This window comes from Adiantum capillus-veneris, chromosome 9 (genome assembly GCF_014529385.1).
Source record: "Adiantum capillus-veneris isolate H3 chromosome 9, ASM1452938v2, whole genome shotgun sequence".
NCBI classification, from domain to species: domain Eukaryota; kingdom Viridiplantae; phylum Streptophyta; class Polypodiopsida; order Polypodiales; family Pteridaceae; genus Adiantum; species Adiantum capillus-veneris.
The window spans coordinates 39,423,558-39,445,761 of NC_140939.1; the positions used below are offsets into that span (position 1 = coordinate 39,423,558).

Genomic DNA, 22,204 nt, shown 5'->3' on the forward strand with positions numbered 1-22,204 from the left:
GGGTTGGCCGCCGACTTGAGTTGGACGCCCACCTTGGGTACTCGTATATATGGGGCCAGGATGGTACGCATTCAACGTTGCACCCGTACATACGTACGGATCCGTACAATACGATACAGCCGTACGGTACTGTTCCGTACGTACGGATAGATAGTGTACGTTTTTTTTGTAATAATAATAAATTTTTTTATTAAAAAAAATCTCCCTTTCACAAATTTATTTATTTTTTTTGTTTTTTTGTTTTTTTAGGGACATCTTGCCATTGGGCAATGGACTAAAGTTTATTGTATTATATAGTGTATTCCCATTTTTCTGTCTTTTTTATGGTAGAGTCTAGACTGGTCACTATAGTATGATGTATCCATCTTTGTATGAGGATTGATAATCAATCCTCAATCTTGACTCTTGATGTTTTATGTATTTTGATTCCGGTATCATGGTATCTTGAAGTTTTAAGTTTTAACTTTTCGCAATCGGTGACTCATGTTTAGTGCTATTGAAATTTGACTAAGTGATGTATTCTAAGAGTTTAGTACGGATAACATTTGAAGCAGTATCTAATGGACATTTAAGCAGTATCTAATGGATGTTTGAAGTAGTATCTATGTCTAGACTCTATGTAGTTCCGAGTATGTATAGGCTGAAAAAGGCTAAAGTCACTATTCTTTTTATTGTTACAAATGTTACGTACTGGTCACGTACCTTAAAGGTCGATCCATACAGAAGTACGCGCCTTACGTATTGATTACGTACCGTACACTCCGTACCTTATTATCATTTGATCATTGTACGGTCTCATGTTCTGGTAGTCATGGGGGTTGATCGCCCCCTCTTCCACATCTAGCGTTTGTTGTGTCTACTCTCACTCTCTCTCTCGCTTCCGCACACGCGCTCTCACAACTTCGTGAAGTAGAGCTTCATGCTTCCATCTATGAGAAGTAACTCATTGTTAGAGTTTTGGCATCTCAAGAGAACTGCCCAATGTGATCCCATTATTTAGTTTGGCTTTTAGGTATTTAAATTTTATTTTACTTCTTTGTCAAAGTCTGGGTAGGGCAATTTACTGAGGTTGGTATACAAGCAACCCTCATTCCCCATTGTCTTGTACAATTAGTAATTCATTGGCCAAGGTTGATTGGTTCAGGAGACTCTCTCTCTCTCTCTCTCTCTCTCTCTCTCTCTCTCTCTCTCTCTCTCTCTCTCTCTCTCTCTCTCTCTCTCTCTCTGCGCTTCCGCATCGTCAACTTTGACATGGTATCAGAGCTTAGTGCTCCTTGGCCTTGGGCAGGCAAAGCGTCCCATGAAGAAGAGGAGAACCGGCTTGTCCTTCACCCCATCCTTTGCTTCTTCTCGTAGTCCTCCATCATCCTTGCCGGCGGCGTTTTCCCCCCTGCACTGTGCATTTTAAAACGCTAGGTGCCGACGGGGCGCGCACCAAAAACCCCTGCCCCCCCCTCTATCTCTGTTGGCAACGTTTTGAAACGTAGCCCACTGGCGGCCTTTGGCAGCAACTGGCAAACTCTCCCCCCTTTGCATTTTGAAATGCCCGCTGGGCGGCGACTTGGCAAGACGACAACACCCTCTCCAACCCTAGCGTTTTGTAACGTCCACATCTCAACGACCACATCCCGCGCCACATTACTGCTCAGCATTTTGAAACACAATCAGCTGAAACACTTAGCCGACGACCACATTCTCTCTTCCCTTTTTGCCTACTGCGTTTTAAAACGCACCCATTCTTCCTTGCGAGTGTCACCACAGCTTCACGCCTTCGCTACAAGATGCCGAAGGCAGCTTTGCTTTGGGAGATACCAGCCCAAGAGGGGGGCATTAGAGGAGGTTATTCTTGGCTTGGGGAAGTGAGAAAGAGGTTTGTCAAGGAAAATTTGAGCAGGACAGGTTGGCTTTGGGAAGGCGACTTGCAAGAGCCGGGAGCCTTGAAGGAGAGGAGTGAAAAAGAATCGGCTTAAAACAAAGCGGCTTGGTGGAGTTTGGTGCGGCCATCTAACGAAGTACAAGAAGGAAACAAAAGCATTTCCAGATCTTGTATGTACAACATGCCCCCCCCCCTCCCTCCCCCCTTGCTCACCCTCCTACTACCAAGTGTCCAGTTTGCCCCTTTTGGTTTTATTTCCTAGTAACCACCAACTTAAAGTCCTATAGAGGGGCCTAAAAACTTTAACTGAGCCTAGCCACTTCTCTACTAGTCGGATCTCAGTGCCAATCCGCCCAACCATCTCGTGGCTACCTGGCCTATACTCCTACGGGTGAAACTCTCGAACAAGGACCGTTTCACACTAGCCATGCAATGTCCGAGCATTTGTGATTTCATAAAGAGGGTCCCAAAAATTTAATAAAAATCAAGGGAAAGGAACCAACAAATAAATTTAGTGTTTGTCACAGTCTCATGACCGATTCACAGCCGGAATCCATGTGTTGCCGGAAAAGGGATCGGATTCTTTCTAGAAGAAGAATTGTCGAAACTCTATACCACTAGAATAGACTTGGACATTCCGAGTCGAAGATCTAAAGCAACACACACGAGAGAAGTTGGACAACTGAACAGAACTGAAAATAGAAAAGAGAGAGAGAGAGAGAGAGAGAGAGAGAGAGAGACGGCGAAGTTCCGCACCTTGATACACTAGCCCCAAAGACTGAGATCCCTTCTCAATATTTCTTTATTATTATGCTTCAAAAAGTACAATGTCCAAGGGTCTTCACTCTGGCGATGCTCTTGAGCTAATCTGCCCCAAGAGATGAGGCCCTGGCACACTCATAAAGGCCCCTTGCCTAGTCAAAAGCAATTACATGAAAACCGTTGAATCCCAAAAGCATTGGGTTCCCAAAGACTGGCGCCATTTGTAAAACACAGACATCCGTACACGATACACATCAATTGTAAAACGTTGAAGTCTGTACGTTGCCACGTCAGCATTGCTCTATGCAATGAGGGTCCTTGCTTTATTTAACAAGTTATTAGGCCCCTTAGCAAGGGCATAAGTTGGTATAACTTATGGGTTAGGTTTCTAAACCTAACCCCTTTTCTAGGCACTCGGCGAAGTTCTCAAAACTTCTTTTGCTTCTTCCCGAGAGGTTTAGGCCCCTTCTGTCCAGGTTCCGTCCTCTAGGTCATGCCACGTCATCACTTTGTGACAACCTAGCTTACCTTTTTGTTTGCGTCTTGTGCCCTGTGACCTGTTGGCCTCCCCTAACCACTAGCACATCAATCTAAATCTTCGGAATTCTCTGATGAACTATTAGTTGATTGCTTCTTCGGAACTCTCTCATGAACTATCGATCGGTTCCCTTGCTTCTTCGAAAATTCTCTAATGAACTATCATCCAGTTCCCTTGGTTCTTTCTTTTCCTTGGAAGACTCTTGCCCCGTTGAGGTGAACATTAGCTTGTCCGTAGGATAGGTCAATGACCCAGCATGCATACCAAAACCTTCCTTGGCATGTCTCATATGTCTCTGAATGGAGTCAAACTTTTTTTGTAGACAAAACCGTCAAATCTCTTCTGTCAATCCACAGCAAAACTACTCAATCTAGTCGTTCAAAGTGATCCCTCGAAACGAGGACATTGGCAAATAGGTATCCCAAAACCTATGTCAATAGTCATCCAAGGTGTCTTCCTTCTTCATTCTCAGATGATGCCAAGCCATGATGACATCTTCTTCATAGCATGGATTGTTTAGTTCTGAGGCTAGAGTCATTCAGAAGATACCAGCCCAATCGACTGATAAAGATCAGTGATGACGCAGTGATATCTTCTTCTTCTTAAAGTTCAATGGAAGAAAAGTTAACATCTTTCTTTTTGAGTTGTTTTTGGTAGAGCTTTTGAATCCAAGATGCTTTAAATACGCAGACATAGCTCTTGTTGTACCTCAAATTATGAGAGTGGGCTCTCTAAGAAAGTTGTAGACTCTGTCTGATATCAATACAAATGTTTTTTTAAATACTAGGGGTGCCTCTTTGGGAGCCATTTCCGAAGGGGAACCCAACCTCTCCTGCGTTACTCTTGCAGATTTCAACCATTAAGTAAGTATCAGTATCTTTACAATCATGGGCAAGTCGTAGCAGTGCTTCACCCTATGGTGCTGGCGAGTTAATAGTGTCTATCAATGATGAGCAACCCATGTTAAACATGCATGCAATTCTATTTGCAATCATCATAAGACTATATGTGGATTGAATACCGGAAATTGTCATCCTATGCATGTGTGCATAAAAGCTTTTTGTATTCCAAGACTCGTATAGCAATTGCAACAACGATCATGGATGTCTATGAAGTGGGCTTCGAACAAGCTTGTCCTTCCTGCAAGGAGTAGACGGTAGCTCAAATCATCCACAAAAGGGTAACCTGCACGAAAATTGTTTGATCTAATTTCTCGTTCATTACTGTGACCAGTTTGGCTGGCGCTCATACCTTGGGAGAACGCCACCTGCTTAGTGCCACCTTAGCAGCTAGCTGCACGTGGCAGGCTTAGGCACGCACCCAGCAACAAAGTACATACGGTACGAGGCAGATGAAGTGAAACACAACTGATTTCAGCACTTTGAATTGCCCTGCCAGGCATGGCACGTACTTTGTTATTGGGTAATTGCCTATGATCTCGATCTCTCTCTCACTCTCTCTCTCTCTCTCTCCACTTACTGATGTTCTCTTCGACGGATATTGTTGAAGCCAAGCGACGGGCTGAAAATGATGCTGCAGTGAAGGGCGTACCAGGCCGGCGCTGCCAGAGAACAGAGCTTAATGGGCGTCTTGCAGCATGCGCCATCCTTCGTGTGTGTGTGTGTGTGTGTGTGTGTGTGTGAGAGAGAGAGAGAGAACTACCGACAAAACAAGAATAGAGCGTTCAAGACTGTTTGAAGTTTGGTGTAGAGGGTTCCACAACTAAGGGTGTGTTTAAAGAGCGCCGTACACTCCGACTAGTAGGTGTCTCAATTTTTGGCCTTCTAAAAGAAGCCTTAGTGTTGAGTCTAGTTAGGCATCCTTTCAATGTTTTCCGTGCCAACCATGGAGACTCATCTTAAATGTTGGTGGAGTTTGTCAAATGGGTCCCTTTCATTTCATAGTCTTATAGAGCTTTTTGCCCTTCCCAAAGGGCTAAGGCCATAGTGGTGGTTTACATTTTTTTTTAGAAAAAATATGAGATGGGTTTTATAAATAAGTGTGAAAAATAAAAATTCTTTTGAGTGGTTCTTGAGAAGATAGGTGCATTAGATTCCCGAATGGTGGACGTTGGGTGCAAGCTAGAACATGTCAGTCTTAAAGTGGGGTTGGTGGGAGGGCCTTATAATGAGTGTCTTGGTTATCATTCTTCCCTCTTTTGGAGTGGAGTCTCGTGGAGATCTCCTTAGGGTTAGGGCTCATGAGTCCCTTAGTAGAGTAGGCATGGCTCAAGGCGGTTCTTGGTCGTAGGTTTGCGTTGCGCATGGGGTGTCTCTGCTTATTGTCTTGGTGCTCTCTATTATCCTGTTCGCCGGCCTATGGCGCTTCTAGGCCGTGCTCCTGCTCTGATGTCCTGCTCCGCTCCTGCTCCGCTGTCCTGCTGTCCTGTTCGCGCATGACACCATGGGGACATATCGCCCTGCTCGCCGGCCTATGGCGGTTCTAGGCCGCGCTCCTGCTCTGTTGTCCTGCTCTGCTCTTGTAGTGTTGAGAACATGTTGGCTTGTGTGGCGTGGTTCTTTTCGCTGGTCTATGGCGCTGTTGGGCGTGTTTCAGTGCCGTGCCTCTCTGCAGTCATGCGTTGCTGTGGTTTGTCATCCTGCTCGCCGATCTATGGTGGATTTTGGACGCGCTTGTGCTCTGCTATGCTTCTCTGCGGGTGCCTCGTGTTCTTGGTTCGCTGGTCTATGGTGGATTGGGGTCGTGCCTTGGTGTTGTGTTGCTCTGTGTCTCGGGGTTGTGCTGCTCTGTTTTCTCGTCTCCTTCGTCGATCTGAAGTGGCACTTGAACATGTGGTGCCGTGCTGCTCTGTGGATTCGGGCCGTGCTGCTCTGTTTGGACGTCGCCTTCGTCGATCTATGGCGGATCTTGGATGCCGCTTCTGCTGTTTCTGGTTATGTCGTGGTGCATTGCCGTCCTCTTCGTCGGTCTGTGGTGGATTGGGCCGTTCTGTTCTGTGCTATGCTGCTCTATGCATCGGGGTTTTGCTGCTCTGTTATGACGTCTCCTCCGTCAGCCTGTGATGGATCTTGGACGTCGATCTGTGCTGCTGCTGCTGTTTCCGGTGTTGTCGTGCTGCATTGTCGTCTTCTCCGTCGGTTTGTGGTGGATCGGGGCGTTCTGCTGTGTTCATTTTGGGTATGTTTTAAAGAGATTTTTTGGATTAATTTTGGGTATGTTTTAAAGAGATTTTTTTGTTTGATGTTGCTTTCTACCGGTTGATTGTTTGTTGGACAGTTTGCTGTTTTCTACAGGGGCGTGCGGAATCATTGACGGGATTGGATAGTTTGGGTGGCTTAATGTATGTCGAGGTCAAGCACACTTTGTTATGGGCTAAATAACTTGAATACTATAATAGTTGCCAACTTTTTTGGTGTCAATTAAGTTTGATGTTGTGTAATGTTTTGAAGTTAATTATATCTCGAACTTTGTCCGATTGTTGTTGATGGACTCTATGCTTTGTTTTGCTATAATGTTTTTTTTGGTGTGGCGAGATGCTTTTAATTAAAAACGATTGGCTCCACATTCTATGATGCAATTTTGGTCCATGATTTAATCCTATTGATGGATTATTTGGACTAGCTGAGTATGTGGTTAGGGTTTTGGGATTTGGCGTTGAAAATTTATGGTTATGAGGTTATTATTTTAATGTAAAAAAATGATTCAACTCTCATTATTAAATATGATTGTCTCAAGGTTCATTGTTAATATTGTAAAGTGAGAAAATAAATCTGTTTTGATGTTTAGGATCATATTTGTTCTATTTTTTAGATTTCTTAATTTACTTAGTTGTAGTTCTCATCTCATTTGCAGCCTTGCACTTTTCTTCTCTCTCCTCTCTCTAATATTTAGGATGTACCTATCTTTCCTTTTCTCTTCTCTCTAGTAATAGTTGAGTTATTTGTAGCTTTTAATGTTATTGCAAAAATCGAAGTAGAGTTAATTAAAAGAGCCCACTCTCCTCTCTCTCTCTCTCGATGGAGTGTATAGGTCGTGACCCAATATAATATAATGATAGTGGCAACAATTGTAAAAATCTGCATTTATTGCCAACCTTTGAGTGGAACTTTTAAACTATTTTTCTTGAAGTACTCAAGATTATCCATCACGTTTCACTCTTTGAGTTGTTAGTATATAAAAGCCAAAGGTATTTTGAAGAACTATCACGTTTTACGAGCCTCCTATTGTGAGATTGCTCTTGTTGAGAGTTTTACCTCCTCGATATTACAGTCTTTTAATCCTTATAGCCACATCTATTATCAAAGCATAGCATCACTCTCTATACCAAGGCGCCATGGATTCGAATATGGATGGTAATACACCTATGCATTTCGTTTCCTCTTTTGGTGCTTAAGAGTCTTGCTGTCTTGCTTATCTTGGAAACTGTCTTGAATTTGCTCTTGATTATAGATGCTTTCACTACAAACTCAAGCAATGATTACTTTGAGACTTTGAGCGCAGCTCCTAGAACTGAAAACTTGCATGAAGTTGTGTCTGAAAGTGGGGGCCTTAGATCGTCAAGTAGCTTAGTAGGTTCTCCAAACTCAGCATTTAACAAGCTTAGTCCCAAGGCCAAGTTAAAGAAATCTCCAAAATCTATTCAAAAAGCTCTTAGTATTGCAAGGGGAATGGCCACTGTGAGAGGTTAGCTTTGTTTAAATTTCTATGGCTTACCAATGTGTAATCGATAATAATAGTATTGTGTGCCATGTGATGTAGGGCGAACACCGCTTAACATTTTTGGGATTGCCACTCCCTCTGTTGGTGTGAGTCGTTCGTTGGGCTTAGCATCTATTAAAGAAGAGCCAAAGCCTATTGTTGACTCTTTTGAATCTCAATTGGCATTGAGCCAATCTACGCCCGAGCTTCTTATTTCTGAGCTTGCTGATGCTATTAACTACCGTTTTGTCTTCATTGGCAAAGTGCTTGCAAAATATGGCACATACAAAATCCAAAAAGCAAACTACAACAGATTTTTGAAGGCTGATCTTGTGGACAAGGTTGCACATCATACTATCACTTTTGTTGTGGCATAAAATTATATTGAACACTTTGTCAACTCATTTGTGGTGGGTGATTTTATACATATTGAGGGCCCTGCTGTGAGGAAAAAGAATCCTAGTGATGGAGGCACTTGCCAACTTGCTCTCTATGCTGATGCAACTACATCTATTGTGAAGGCTCCTTCATTCGACTTTGTGCTAACTCTCTTTCCCGAGCACAAGATTAAAGATCTTGTCTCATCATGGACTTCCTCAATTGAAGATGGTGTGCCTACTATAGCATTTACTGTTATCAAGGTGGAGAACATGGCGAAAAGTGAAGGGAGTAGTGGCACTAGGCTTATTGTTGTTGATGGCCTTGCTGATGTTGATAGAGCAACGGTAAGCTTCTATACACAGCTCTAAGTGTTCTTGATAGTGTTTTGATTGTTTGTTATTGCTGCAGCTTTTGTTTGTACCTTCTCGAAAGGCTGATTTTTATAACATATGCAATGAAGTCAAAGAGAATGGATTTTATGATTGTGTGGCCCACAACATAAATGTCTTCAAACAATTCTCTAACACGTTGTCTGTCGTGAACTACACTATCCTGCTGCCATTGCCCTCTCAATTGAAGTTGGTTTTCAAAGATATCCGTGATAAGCAGATTGCTAGTATGGGATTCGGAAAAACGGTGAGTTTCGCTTGGTAGGTTCGTTGTATTCATTGTGCATTGTGTGATCCCTTTATGTTAATTTCAGGTGTTCGGTTCTCTTGAGGTTGTTAACGTCAACAACGTTGGATTGGAGTATTTATGTGGAGTTTGCAAATCTGCCCATGTCAACCGCCAAAGCTCTAATCCTCATTGTTTTGCTTGCAACAAAGTTGTTGATGTTAAGTATGGAGCCTGATTTACCCTTGTAATTTTCTGTGGTAAAAGCGCACATTTGTAAGGCCCCCATTATGAGGAGAAGCCATCGTGCGTGAAGGAAAATCACTCATCGGAAACCAAAATTTTCACCGGAATATTCCTTTTCGCCGGAATATTATGGCCGGACGGCGGCCGGAAAGTGGTCGGAAAACAACTGGTCGGTTGGCCAGTGGTCGGAAGTCAATGGCCGGTGGCCGATGGCCGAATTCAATGGCCAGTGGCCGAATTCAAAAGCGGACTTGTCTTCTCAAGGGCGGCCACACATGGGCGGATTGGAGGGTCCAATTTGGACTTATTCGCACAAGGGCGGCTACACATGGCTGCCTCTCATAAGAGAGGGCAGCCCTTTTGGCCTGTAAAAGGAGTCCATTTCTACACACATTTTATAGTGTGAAGTTGATGCAACAAGGTGAGTGTGAGGTGGTGAGAGTGAAGCAAGGCGGGAGCTCCATTAAGGGTATAATCCCTTTGTAAACTACTTCTTCTTTTGAAGTGCTAAAGCCATTGGGTGGCTGCTTTCCCGTGGACGTAGCCCACGTTGGGTGAACCACGTATATCGTGTGTACTCTCTCTCTCTCTCTCTCTCTCTCTCTCTCTCTCTATAATCTCTTGTGTGTGAAATCTATCTCTCTCCATTAAGTAATCTACTCAAAAATCTATTTAGCTACGTCTTATTTCCTAACAACTGGTATCAAGCAAGGTTTGCTCGTAGCTAAATTATCTCAAGGAAAGGATTCCTTGAATTGAGTGGGAGTTATGGCGGAGGAAGGGAAGCTCAAGATTGAGAAGTTCAACGACAAAAACTACCAACATTGGAAGATGCAGATTGAAAACTATCTCTACCAGAAGGACCTCTATTTGCCACTAGGCGGTCTTGCGAAGAAGCCCGCAACAATGGCAGATGAAGCATGGATTGTCCTTGATCGAAAGGCACTGGGAACAATCCGGTTAAGCTTGGCATCAACGGTGGCCTTCAATGTTTCAGAGATGAAGACCACGGAGGACTTGATGAAGTCACTTGATGACTTCTACGAGAAACCATCAGCATCCAATAAGGTATTTCTTATGAAGCGCTTGTTCAATCTAAAGATGGCAGAGAATAGTTCAGTTGCAGAACACCTAAATGACTTTAACACAAACATAAGTCAACTTCGATCGGTGAAAATCAATTTCGATGACGAAGTGCGAGCTTTCCTTATACTATCATCTCTACCAGATAGTTGGGACAGCCTTGTGATGGCTGTAAGTAATTCTATCTCTGGTACAAATACTCTTAAGTTTGATGATGTTGTGGGTGTTCTCCTAAGCGAGGAAATACGAAGGAGAAGCACAAGAGAATCATCAAGTGTTGCACTGTCAGTGGAAACAAGAGGAAGGCCTAAGGAGAGGTTCAAAAGCCAAAAGGGTCGTGATCGCTCAAGACGGAGCAAGTCACGCACAAAGTCAGTTCTTGAATGTTGGAACTGCGGCAAGAAGGGCCATGTCAAGAAGGATTGTTGGTCCAAGAAGAAGAAGGAGACAGAGTCTCAAGACAACAATGTTGGGGTATAAAGCCCAATGTGGTCGCCCAGGTAAGTGGGCGGGCCGCCAGGTATGTACACATATTCTTTTGTAAAAACCTAATAAGAACTCACTATGCTCTACACATTACAGTAGAGTGAGTTCACCATATCGTCGTGCTCTTCTTCTCGCACTCTCTCTCGCGTCGCACTTCCGCTCGTACTCCTTCAACTGGTATCAGAGCTCAGATCGAGGCTCGGGGCAGCACTGCAGGAGACTAGAGTCACCAGCTCAGATTGGAGTGAAATTTGACAGGCGAAGACACGGCCCCAAATCTCGTGGGCAAACCCGAAGGGCTAGGTGTGCTCAGAATTTCATTCTGAGATCATCTCGGTCACCGTTCGGCTTCGACAAAGGTCTGCGCAGGCCATTTTCGACTACGTGGTCTTGGCGGGTGCAGATCCGACTCTGTAAATTTGGGGTTTTCGGCCTACGACTGCAGGTGCTGAGGATATCGACACTCCCAGAGTGTTGATTTATGGCTGTCTACACATCGAAGGACGTCTCACAGTTCTTGGAGGCGTGTCACATACGACACGGGCGCATCTACACACAGACTGTAAGCAACATCCACTAGTTCATCAGGTAGCTTGTGTTTGCTGCTTGATATTCCAGATTTCATCCTGACATTGCAGGTACTTCCACATGGGATGTATTGTCAGAGATGATGTATGTCTGTTGAGGGTTTGCTGGCTGTGAGTCACGCAGCAAACAACCGCCACAGCGGTTACAGCATACAGTGGGAAATTTGTGGATGTATGACTTTGTGGGAAGTCTATGTACTGTCAGATTTACTGCAGCCTTTGTTGAGGGTCGAGTGAGGTTTTATTGAGCTGGGGGATTCTCGAATGTTGAGATCCTTTCGGTGATACAGGTCTTGGAGCGATCCCTCGAGCACCCTTAGATAGGCAGCTAGGATGTATTGACTGTGAGTTAGACAGTTGGGATTGCATATTTGCTTTACTGCCATTGAGGCATTGTCGCAGTCTATGCTTACAGGACAATGACAGGACAGTCAGAGACATTACAGGTGCAGGACAGGTTTACCCGCAGCTTACAGTGCCAGAGAGACAGTGTTTTTTGAGTACACCAGAGCCATTTTACAAAGGAGACTCTGCCGAAATTTATGCAGAATCTGAAGCTTTTTTGGTTCATTTGACAGGTTGATATTGGTTCAGAGGTCAGTTTACAGGGGAAACTCTGCCGAATTTTTCCCAGGAAAGTAAAGCACTGTGAAGCGTAGCTATGGCTGGATCACAGGACACTGCTCTTTACAATATCAAGAAGCTGGAAGGAACCAATGTCCCATTGTGGAAGAAGCAGATTTGGCACGTGTTGGTACAAAAGAAGCAGATAAAACATATAAAGCTCAAAGGGATAAAACCAGAAGATATGGATGAAGATGAATGGAGCGAAATGGATGAATTGGCACTTTCTACCATTATGCTGACTTTGGCAGAAAGCGTTTACTTCAATGTAGCAGACGAGATGTCGGCTTATCAAGCATGGTTAAAGCTGAGTGATCTTTATGAGAAGCAGAGTGCAGCTTCACAAGTATACTGGCTTAAGAAGCTTGTTGATTTGAAGATGAAAGAAGGGACACCTATGTCCAATCATCTGAATGAATTCAACACAATCTACAGTCAGTTGTCAGCTCAAGGTGTCAAGTTTGATGAACCTGTTAGAGCTATGTTCCTATTGATCACATTGCCGGAAAGTTGGGACACTTTTCGCACAGCTTTCAGTAATTCTGCACCTCCAGCTGGTTTGAACATAGCAGGTGTAGAAGGAAGTCTGCTTACTGAAGAAACCAATAGAAATACAATGGACAAAGGCAAAGGAACAGCCTTAGTTGTCAGGGGAAGGACCAAAGAAAAGTACAAAGGTGGAAAGAGGAATCAGTCTCGTAGCAAGTCCCGCAGTGCTAAAGGCAAGAGTGACATAGAATGCTACCATTGTGGCAAGAAGGGTCACATGAAAAGAGACTGTAGAGAATGGAAAGCAGAAAAAGGCAAAGAGAAAGCTGAAGACCATGGTGAGAAGAACAAGTCCTCAGTGAAGATTCAAGAAATAAATGTGACAAACACTGTTGCAGAGGATGACAGTCTAGTGTCAGGAGACATCTACTTCTTGAAGAATACAATGGACTCAGCTCTTCTTACAGCATCTGATGGAAATGCACTGAGTGACTAGATTATAGACTCAGGGGCATCACTTCATGTGTCTCCAAACAAGGAGTGGTTTACTTCTTATGTGACCACTAAAGATCATGTTCGGCTAGGCAATGGGCAGACATGTGAGATCTTAGGTGTTGGAGATGTTCAATTGAAGTTTCAGAATGGCTCTTCTTTCACGTTGAAGAATGTGAGACATGTTCCCGCAATTACAAAGAGCTTGATCAGCACAGGTTTACTTGATGATGCTGGCTACGACACCACTTTTGGACAGAACATGTGGAAGATATCCAAGGGTTCTATGACAGTAGCACATGGAGTAAAGTCTGGAGGACTTTACATGATTTATGTATCAAATGTCTCTAAAAATGTAATCAATGTAACCGAGCAGCCGAACATTTCTTTGTGGCATAGCCGGTTAGGACATATGTCCAAGAAGGGAATGGAAATCTTGTCTCGTTCTGGTTATTTGCCTGGCTTTTCATTTAATGATTTTGAATTCTGTGAACATTGTCTGTATGGTAAGCAAACACAGCAGCCACATAAGCATAGAAGCAGTAGAAGAGATACACAGTTGGCACTTGTTCATAGTGATTTGTGTGGACCTATGCCTAACCTATCTCTAGGGGGAGCTTCTTACTTTATGACATTTATAGATGATTACTCGAGGAAATTATGGGTTTACTTTCTCAAGCACAAGGATGAAGCGTTTAGTGTTTTCAAAACGTTTGTGACACTTGTGGAGAATCAGAGTGGCAGGAAGTTTAAATGCTTACGCACTGACAATGGTGGAGAGTATGTTTCAAAGGCCTTTCAAGACTTTTGTGAGTCAAAAGGTATAAAACGTGAACTTACTGCTCCTTACAATCCTCCTCAAAATGGTGTTGCTGAGAGGATGAATAGGACCATACAAGAGAAGGTCAGAAGTATGTTGTCTAATGCACAGCTGCCAAATGGGTTTTGGGTTGAAGCTGTATCAACAGCTGTTCATCTTGTAAATAGATCTCCTAGCAAGGTTTTGCAGAAGGATTCAGTACCAGAGATGGTATGGTCAGGCAAAATGCCCTCATACAAGCATCTCAGAGTCTTTGGCTGTGAGGCATATACTCACGTTCCAAAGGAATTTAGGAACAAACTTGAGCCAAAGAGTAGAAGGTGCATCTTTCTAGGCTATGGTAATTCTGGTGAGATGGGGTACAGACTTTGGGATCCCGAATCCAGAAAGGTTGTCTGCAGCAATGATGTTCACTTTAATGAATCCAAATATCATTCTAAACCAAAGAGGGTTGAGGAGATTAGAAGAGTTGTCTTCCAAGAAGATGGACCTGCACGTGCAAGACAAAATGTCAGTGCTCAAGAGGAGCAAGGACAGGATAGAGTGTAACCACAGGTTGTGGCTGAGCCTGAGCCACCTATTGTGCGTAGATATGGACGTGTCACGCGACCTCCTGATAGGTTTGTTCCATCTATGAACTATGTCATGTTGACTGATTGCAATGAGCCTTCATGTTACAAGGAAGCAGTGCAAATGAAGGACTCCGGGAATTGGCAATTGGCCATGCAGTCAGAGATGACAGCTCTGCATAAAAACCAGACATGGAAGCTAGTTAAATTACCATGGGGCAAAAAGGCTCTACCCTGTAAATGGGTTTACAGGTATAAGATCACCGCTCATGATAGTCAACCAAAGTACAAAGCAAGGCTTGTTGCCAAGGGCTTTAAGCAAGAACAAGGCATTGACTTTGATGAAGTCTTCTCTCCGGTGGTCAAAATGACTACATTGAGATGCTTTCTTGCATTGGTTGCCATATTAGATTTGGTGTTGCACCAAATGGATGTCAAGACAGCGTTCTTGCATGGTGATTTAGATGTGGAAATTTACATGCAGCAGCCAGAAGGGTTTGTTGAGAAAGGCAAGGAAGATTGGGTATGCCAGTTGTTAAAGAGTCTTTATGGCTTAAAACAATCACCGAGGGCATGGTACCATAAATTCCACAAGTTTATGCTTTCTCAAGGCTACAAACGTAGTGAGTTCGATCACTGTCTATATACAAAGAAGGCTAAGGATGGCAGTTGGCTGATCCTTATTTTGTATGTGGATGACATGTTGATTGCTGGAAAGCACTTGGAAGAATTTTCAGCTTTGAAGTCAAAGATGGCAAAATCATTTGACATGAAAGACATGGGTGAGGCAAGTCATATACTTGGTATGCGCATTGAGAGAGACAGATCAAAGAAGTTGATTTGGTTATCTCAAACAGAGTATATTGACAAGGTTTTGCAACGTTTCAATATGGAGAAGGGAAAGGCACTGAGTGTTCCATTGCCACCATATGTGAAACTTAGCAAACAAGATTGTCCTGTGTCTGAGGAAGAACAGGCTGAAATGGATAAGATTTCATATGCGTCTGCAGTGGGTAGTTTGATGTATGCAATGATTGCTACTCGCCCAGACATTGCATTTGTAGTGGGAGTAGTAAGTCGATACATGTCAAACGCAGGCAAGAAACATTGGGAGGCAGTGAAAGGAATATTGAGATACCTGAAAGCTACAAAGAGTATGCGTATATGCTATGGGAGTCAGGAGCTAAGTGTAAAGGGTTTTACAGACTCAGATTATGCAGGTGACTTAGACAACCGAAGGTCTACGTCAAGGTATGTCTTTACATTGGCTGGTGGAGCAGTATCATGGCGTTCTAGATTACAAGATTGCGTTACTCAGTCTACTACAGAGGCTGAATATGTTGCAGCATCAGAGGCATGCAAAGAATCAATTTGGCTTAATCGACTAGTAACAGATTTGGGAATCAAAGAAGAGATGCCTGTGTTATATTGTGATAATCAAAGAGCTATACAATTGGCTCGCAATCCAGTTTATCACTCAAAGACAAAGCATGTGGATGTGAAGTATCATTTCATCAGGGAAATGCTCGAAGATAAGCAACTTCAGCTTGTCAAAGTTCACACCACAGAAAATCCTGATGATCTACTTACAAAAGGACTTCCCTCAGAGAGCTTTGCGCATTTTCGCAAGCAGTTAGGTGTAGGGTAGTACATCACTTCTCTACATCTCTTGTATATTAGCTTGTATAGTAGCTTCTCTCACACTTAAAGTACCACATTGGACTTTAAGTGGGAGGTTGTTGGGGTATAAAGCCCAATGTGGTCGCCCAGGTAAGTGGGCGGGCCGCCAGGTATGTACACATATTCTTTTGTAAAAACCTAATAAGAACTCACTATGCTCTACACATTACAGTAGAGCGAGTTCACCATATCATCGTGCTCTTCCTCTCGCACTCTCTCTCGCGTCGCACTTCCGCTCGTACTCCTTCAAACAAGCCAACATCGGAGGCCAATGTGGCAGGTAAAGTAGAGCAAGATGCTCTAATTCTCTCATTAGACAATGTGTCTAATTCCTGGATAGTAGATTCCGGGGCTTCATTCCATGCGACACCACACAAGCAACATTTCCAAAACTACACCAAAGGTAATTTTGGGTATGTATACTTGGGAGATGATGAAGCTTGTGAGATTGTCGACAAAGGTACAGTTTCTGTCAAAACTGTTAACGGAAATGAATGGAAGCTTAAAGATGTTAGGCATGTTCCTTCTCTTCGCAAAAATTTAATCTCTACAGGACAATTGGACGATGAAGGTCACAACATTGCATTTGGAAACAAACGGTGGAAGATCTCAAAGGGATCTTTGGTGGTTGGCAAGGGAGAAAAGGTCGGTACACTTTTCTTGTGTACTGTTAGCACGCAACCTTCAGCTTGTGCACCAACTACAGAAGTTGACAGTGCGGTGTGGCACTACCGACTTGGGCATATGAGTGCCAAAGGAATGCAAATCCTTCAAACAAAGAAGCTTCTACCAGGTTTGAAAGAAGTGGACTTAGAGTTCTGTGAAGATTGTGTTTATGGTAAACAAAAGAGGGTAAAATTTCAAAAATCAGGAAATGAAAGAAAAAATAAAAAACTTGAGGTGGTTCATTCTGATGTTTGGGGTCCTGCAAGTACACCATCACTTGGTGGCTCATTGTACTATGTAACATTCATAGACGATGCAACTAGAAAAACATGGGTTTATGTCATGAAGAATAAATCCGATGTATTTTCCATATTTCAAAGGTGGAAATCCTTTGTGGAGAATGCAACAGGTACCAAGGTTAAATGCCTCAGATCTGACAATGGAGACGAATATTGCAGCCAAGCTTTTGAAAGCTTTTGTGCTAGCAATGGCATTCGGAGGCAAAGGACAACCCCAAGGACACCTCAACAAAATGGGATTTCGGAAAGGATGAACAGGACAATCATGGAACGAGCACGAAGCATGCGGCTACATGCACGCCTACCGCTTGAGCTTTGGGCGGAAGCTATAAGTACGTCTGTGTACTTAATCAATCGGTCACCCTCAACGGCATTGGATGGGGGAGTTCCAGAAGAGGCATGGACAGGTAAAGCGGTGAATTATGCATTTCTCAAAGTGTTTGGATGTGAGGCTTTCATGCACATAGATAGAAGCCTAAGATCAAAGCTAGATGCAAAGTCCAAAAAGTGTTTCATCATTGGCTATGGAGAAGGAGACTTTGGGTATCGCCTATGGAATCCTGAAGATGGTAAAATCTTAAGGAGTAGGGATGTAATTTTTAACGAAAAAAATATGTACAAAGATTACTTGGAAAGAAAACAAACAAAAGAAACAGGTGATGAGTACATGGAGCTTGAGGACGGTGAAGACTCAAGGACTACAAACGGTGACAATGTGTAACAACGTCAACCAAATGAGGAGCCTCAACCTATTCCCCGAAGATCTACAAGCGCAAGTAGACCTCCAGAAAGGTTTGTTCCTTCCTTCAACCATCTCTTGATCTCAGATTCTGGAGAGCCGGAATCATACGAAGAAGCTATGCAACATGAATCCAAAGAAGAATGGACGAAGAGCATGCAAGTGGAGATGGACTCACTACATCGCAACCAAACATGGAAGTTGGTTGAGTTGCCTAAAGGTAAGCGGGCACTTCAAAACAAATGGGTGTACAAGCTGAAGGAAGAAGAAGGTGGGAAGAAAAGGTACAAGTCTAGGCTTGTGGTAAAAGGTTTTTCTCAAAAGAAAGGTATTGACTTCAATGAAATATTTTCTCCTGTTGTAAAAATGAACTCAATTAGGCTTGTCTTAAGCCTTGTGGCTGCTCATGATCTAAATCTCGAGCAAATGGATGTAAATACGGCATTCCCTCGCGGTGACTTAGAGGAGGAAATCTACATGCTTCGACCAAAGGGGTATGAAGTAAAAGGTAAGAAGAAAATGGTTTGCAGATTAAAGAAGAGCTTGTATGGTTTAAAGCAAGCAGCAAGACAATGGTACTTGAAGTTTGATCGATGGATGTTGGATCATGGATTCACAAGATGCAACTCGGATCACTGCGTCTACACGAAGAATTTGGGAGATGGGAAATTCATCATCCTAATGTTGTATGTTGATGACATGTTGATTGCAAGTGCTAACATGCAGGACATCAAAGACCTAAAAGAGGAGTTGTCCAAATCTTTTTCAATGAAAGATTTAGGTGTTGCAAAGAGGATACTTGGTATGAAAATATCAAGGGACAGAACGAAGAAGACAATAAAGCTATCTCAAGAAGATTACATCAAGAAGGTACTAGAAAGGTTTGCAATGCAAAATGCAAAACCAGTTTCTACACCTTTGGCTGGTCATTTTAAACTAACGAAGGATATGTGTCCAAAGACACAAGAGGAGATAGCCTATATGTCTAAAGTTCCATATGCTGCAGCGGTAGGTTCTCTAATGTATGCTATGGTCTGGACAAGGCCAGACATTGCACATGCAGTGGGAGTTGTGAGTAGGTTCATGGACAACCCAGGTAAAGAGCATTGGCAAGCTGTGAAGTGGATACTTAGGTATCTAAAAGGGACAACAACAAATGCTTTGTATTTTGGAGGAACTGATATTTTTCTAGAAGGGTATGCTGATGCAGATATGGCAGGTGACAAAGATACTTGAAGGAGCACTACTGGCTATGTGTTCATGGTTGGAGGCACAGCAGTAAGCTAGGCTTCAAAGCTGCAGAAAGTAGTTTCACTTTCTACCACGGAAGCAGAGTATGTAGCAATGACGGACGCAAGCAAAGAAATTCTGTGGCTTCACAGATTCTTAGAAGAGCTTGGATTCAAACAAGACAATTGTGTCTTGTACAGTGATAGCCAAAGCGCTATCCATCTTGCGAAGAACTCAGCCTTTCATTCAAGGACAAAGCACATTGAGGTGAGATATCACTTCATACGCACTCTTTTGGAAGAGGGACAGCTAAAGCTAGGAAAGGTGCATACAAGTGAAAATCCTGCAGACATGTTTACAAAGGTGGTCAACAAGGAGAAGTTGAGCTTTTGCTCATCTTCAATCGGCATTCAAAGATAAGAAGCCAGAATGGAAAGCAGTCACAGGTTTGGTTTGGAGATCAGTCTCCAAGTGGGAGATTGTTAAGTATGGAGCTTGATTTACCCTTGTAATTTTTTGTGCTAAAAGCGCACATTTGTAAGGCCCCCATTATGAGGAGAAGCCATCGTGCGTGAAGGAAAATCACTCATCGGAAACCAAAATTTTCATCGGAATATTCCTTTTCGCCGGAATATTATGGCCGGATGGCGGCCTGCAAGTGGTCGGAAAACAATCGGTCGGTTGGCCAGTGGCCGGTAGTCAATGGCCGATGGCCGGTGGTCGGAAGTCAATGGCCGGTGGCCGAATTCAAAAGCGGACTTGTCTTCTCAAGGGTGACCACACATGGACGGATTGGAGGGTCCGATTTGGACTTATTCACACAAGGGCGGCTACACATGGCTACCTCTCATAAGAGAGGGCATCCCTTTTGGCCTATAAAAGGAGGCCATTTCTATGCACATTTTATAGTGTGAAGTTGATGCAACAAGGTGAGTGTGAGGTGGTGAGAGTGAAGCAAGGCGGGAGCTCCATTAAGGGTATAATCCCTTTGTAAACTACTTCTTCTTTTGAAGTGCTAAAGCCATTGAGTGGCTGCTTTCCCGTGGACGTAGCCCACATTGGGTGAACCACGTATATCGTGTGTACTCTCTCTCTCTCTCTCTCTCTCTACTCTATAATCTCTTGTGTGTGAAATCTATCTCTCTCCATTAAGTAATCTACTCAAAAATCTATTTAGCTACGTCTTATTTCCTAACAGTTGAAATATGGAAAGTTCCTACTCTTCAAGCAAAGCTGGTTCCTCGTGACGGCAAAGGCATTTTTGTCACCTTGCACGGAAAGATCGTTGACCAAGTCCTTCGCCTACCCTCTTCTTTTTTGCATTTGTATGAAACTGATCTAGTGAGTTTGAAAGCTTCCTTGGTGGGAATGAAAAGAGCTGGGCATTTCTCAATTGATGCACATGGGTATGTAACAAGCTTTAAGTCTGAATAGGGTGATGCTGTCTATCTAATGTGCCTTGCACTCGTCTAGTAAGCCTATATTCTGCTGAATATCCTTTTGTATCTAGGCATTATGGCGGGATTATCTCTTGATGATAAAACTGTTTTTTGTATAAATGGTTTCCAATGTTCAATCGACTTAACTTTTTGGACGACATCTCCTTGTAATCAAGATGTTTTGAGGGCATTGTTGTTTATATGTGGTGTAGATATATATCTCTATCAATTCATTAAAGAATATTTTGTCCAAGCATATTGTTGCAAGATTTCGTTCTCAGGACTTGGAGATCACAAGTGTGTGGCTGAAATTGTGGAATGATGAGCGTGTTGCTTGTAATGTTGACAACAAAACTCTTGAATCTCTAGTTTGCCAACGTATGGGCACAAGAGCAAATTCTCCTTTGCTTTCAATCAATTTGATCAATCTAGCTTGCCATGTCTTTGAGTTTCAATGTGTTGTTCATGTCTTTCAAGAACAAAATCATCAACATTCTTTTAACGCTAATCCTTGTGTTGCATCTTCTTCCTCTTCTCATGGCTTGTTTGTCTTTATTTGTCAAGATGGATTGTTTGTTTTTCCACAATCACCTTCCATCAAGAAATGTAAGCGTTGCTCCTGGCCTAAAGATCTTGCCGCTAGATTGGTGGATGTTGTGAAGAGTTTTCCAAATGAGACAGCATTGCATATAGCTTCTCGATTTCAAGCACAAGTTTGTTCTTCTTACACTTTGAAACAAATTCAATAGAAAGTTTACTCAATATCGAAAATGTTGCATGAAGACAATGTTGTGCCTCAATCTAATAAAAGATCTAGGAAACAAAATATCTAGTGGAAATTCAAGACACTCCTGCATATGGATGTTTAAGCTGTGGTAGTCTTTTGTCAAAAAGAGTTTACATTGTTTGAGTGTGCTCGAAGCATCTTTTCTTCTCCAGGTCTTGTTGGGATTGCAAATATTCAACTCTGCTCTAGACAAAAGAGTTTGTTTCTCTTGTAAGCAAAGCTTGAAATCTCAAAGGAAGCCGCTCTTTTGCATACATACACATTCTTTCCTCAATGAAAGTATTGGAAGCATTGCATTGTTAAATGCAATCGAGAAGCGCCTTGTATCAATTCGCATTCCTTTCACCCAAATACGAGAGCTCAATATGAGGGTCAGTTCGGGCTGCGAGGTAGTGTCGTTAATGTCATGGCAGACTTGACAAGAATTCAAGCAATCTTGCTGCGTTTTAGTGATGAGCACGCTACAATCCTTGTGGAGATTAAGCGTAAACTTGAGTATGCCCATGCATACCTTAGTGGTGGTGTACGTCCCTTTTATGTGCTCCAAGCATTGAAAGATTTGATTAGCACCCCTTTATACATAGAGCACAAAGCCTCTATTAATGAAGCTTGGGTTTCTACTTTTCACATGAGTCCAAATGTAGTGTTGTATGAAGAAGATGAGGTTGATGAGTTAGTGAATGAACATTCCGACACCCTTGTCCATGGTATCTATTCTTCACAAGAAGTCATCGATCACAGTGCACATGTCCATAGAGTTGCTCCGTGTGAAGGATTTTCCCCACTGAGCCTATTTGATGATGCCGATTGTGAGGAATTATTATTTCCAGCTTTGTTCTTTGGAAAAAGAAGAACCTATGCAAACCTTGCGAAAAAAAATTACTTAAAGATCGCACAATGGGAGCTCAAAAACAAGGATAGACGCTTTGCATTAGACATTGAAAATTTGTTCTTCAAAGTGATGAAGATTATCATCGACAAGGTGCTTGGTTCTATATGGGTACGTCTGCGCAAAGGAAAATTGCAAGGCATGCAACTATGCGCAAAAGATGTTCAGAACAACACTAACATTGATCGAATACTATCATCCCAGCTAGGATATCATGACTTTGAATCTCTGCGAACATCATCAGATTA

At 42.9% G+C, this 22,204-nt stretch overlaps 2 protein-coding genes and 1 pseudogene across 15 annotated transcripts in view; 2 read left to right on the top strand and 1 right to left on the bottom strand.

Annotated features, from left to right (window-relative positions):
* Positions 1–4,974, bottom strand: part of LOC147450371 (uncharacterized) — a 67,991-nt gene extending 63,017 nt beyond the window's left edge. For 9 of the 14 annotated variants that reach the window (XR_015189118.1, XR_015189115.1, XR_015189114.1 and 6 more), the window contains exons 1-3: positions 4,656–4,793; positions 4,428–4,567; positions 4,198–4,316 (exon numbers count right to left, since the gene is read on the bottom strand). Coding sequence is in view for 3 of the 14 variants with exons in the window: in XM_086519620.1 (XP_086375746.1) it covers positions 4,656–4,782 (127 nt within the window). In the remaining 11 variants the exon portion in view is untranslated. Of the gene's footprint in view, positions 1–4,197; positions 4,317–4,427; positions 4,568–4,655 lie in introns of all 14 variants that reach the window. The other 5 variants (XM_086519622.1, XM_086519619.1, XR_015189122.1 and 2 more) reach the window with 4 other exon arrangements.
* Positions 4,975–5,414: 440 nt separating this feature from the next.
* LOC147450372 (uncharacterized) lies at positions 5,415–6,542 on the top strand. The gene is made up of 2 exons (XM_086520708.1): positions 5,415–6,314; positions 6,414–6,542. The coding sequence occupies exons 1-2, from the start codon at positions 5,580–5,582 to the stop codon at positions 6,447–6,449; spliced, it is 771 nt and encodes a 256-aa protein (XP_086376834.1). The 5' UTR covers positions 5,415–5,579; the 3' UTR covers positions 6,450–6,542.
* A 944-nt stretch (positions 6,543–7,486) lies between these two features.
* On the top strand, positions 7,487–20,376 carry LOC147450373 (uncharacterized; annotated as a pseudogene).
* Positions 20,377–22,204: the final 1,828 nt, after the last annotated feature.

Coding starts and splice junctions, on each gene's coding strand:
- LOC147450372 (XM_086520708.1), top strand. CDS start 5,580: ATGGGGACATATCGCCCTGCTCGCCGGCCTATGGCGGTTCTAGGCCGC. Junction 6,315..6,413: donor TTCTGCTGTGTTCATTTTGG/GTATGTTTTAAA, acceptor TTTGTTGGACAG/TTTGCTGTTTTCTACAGGGG.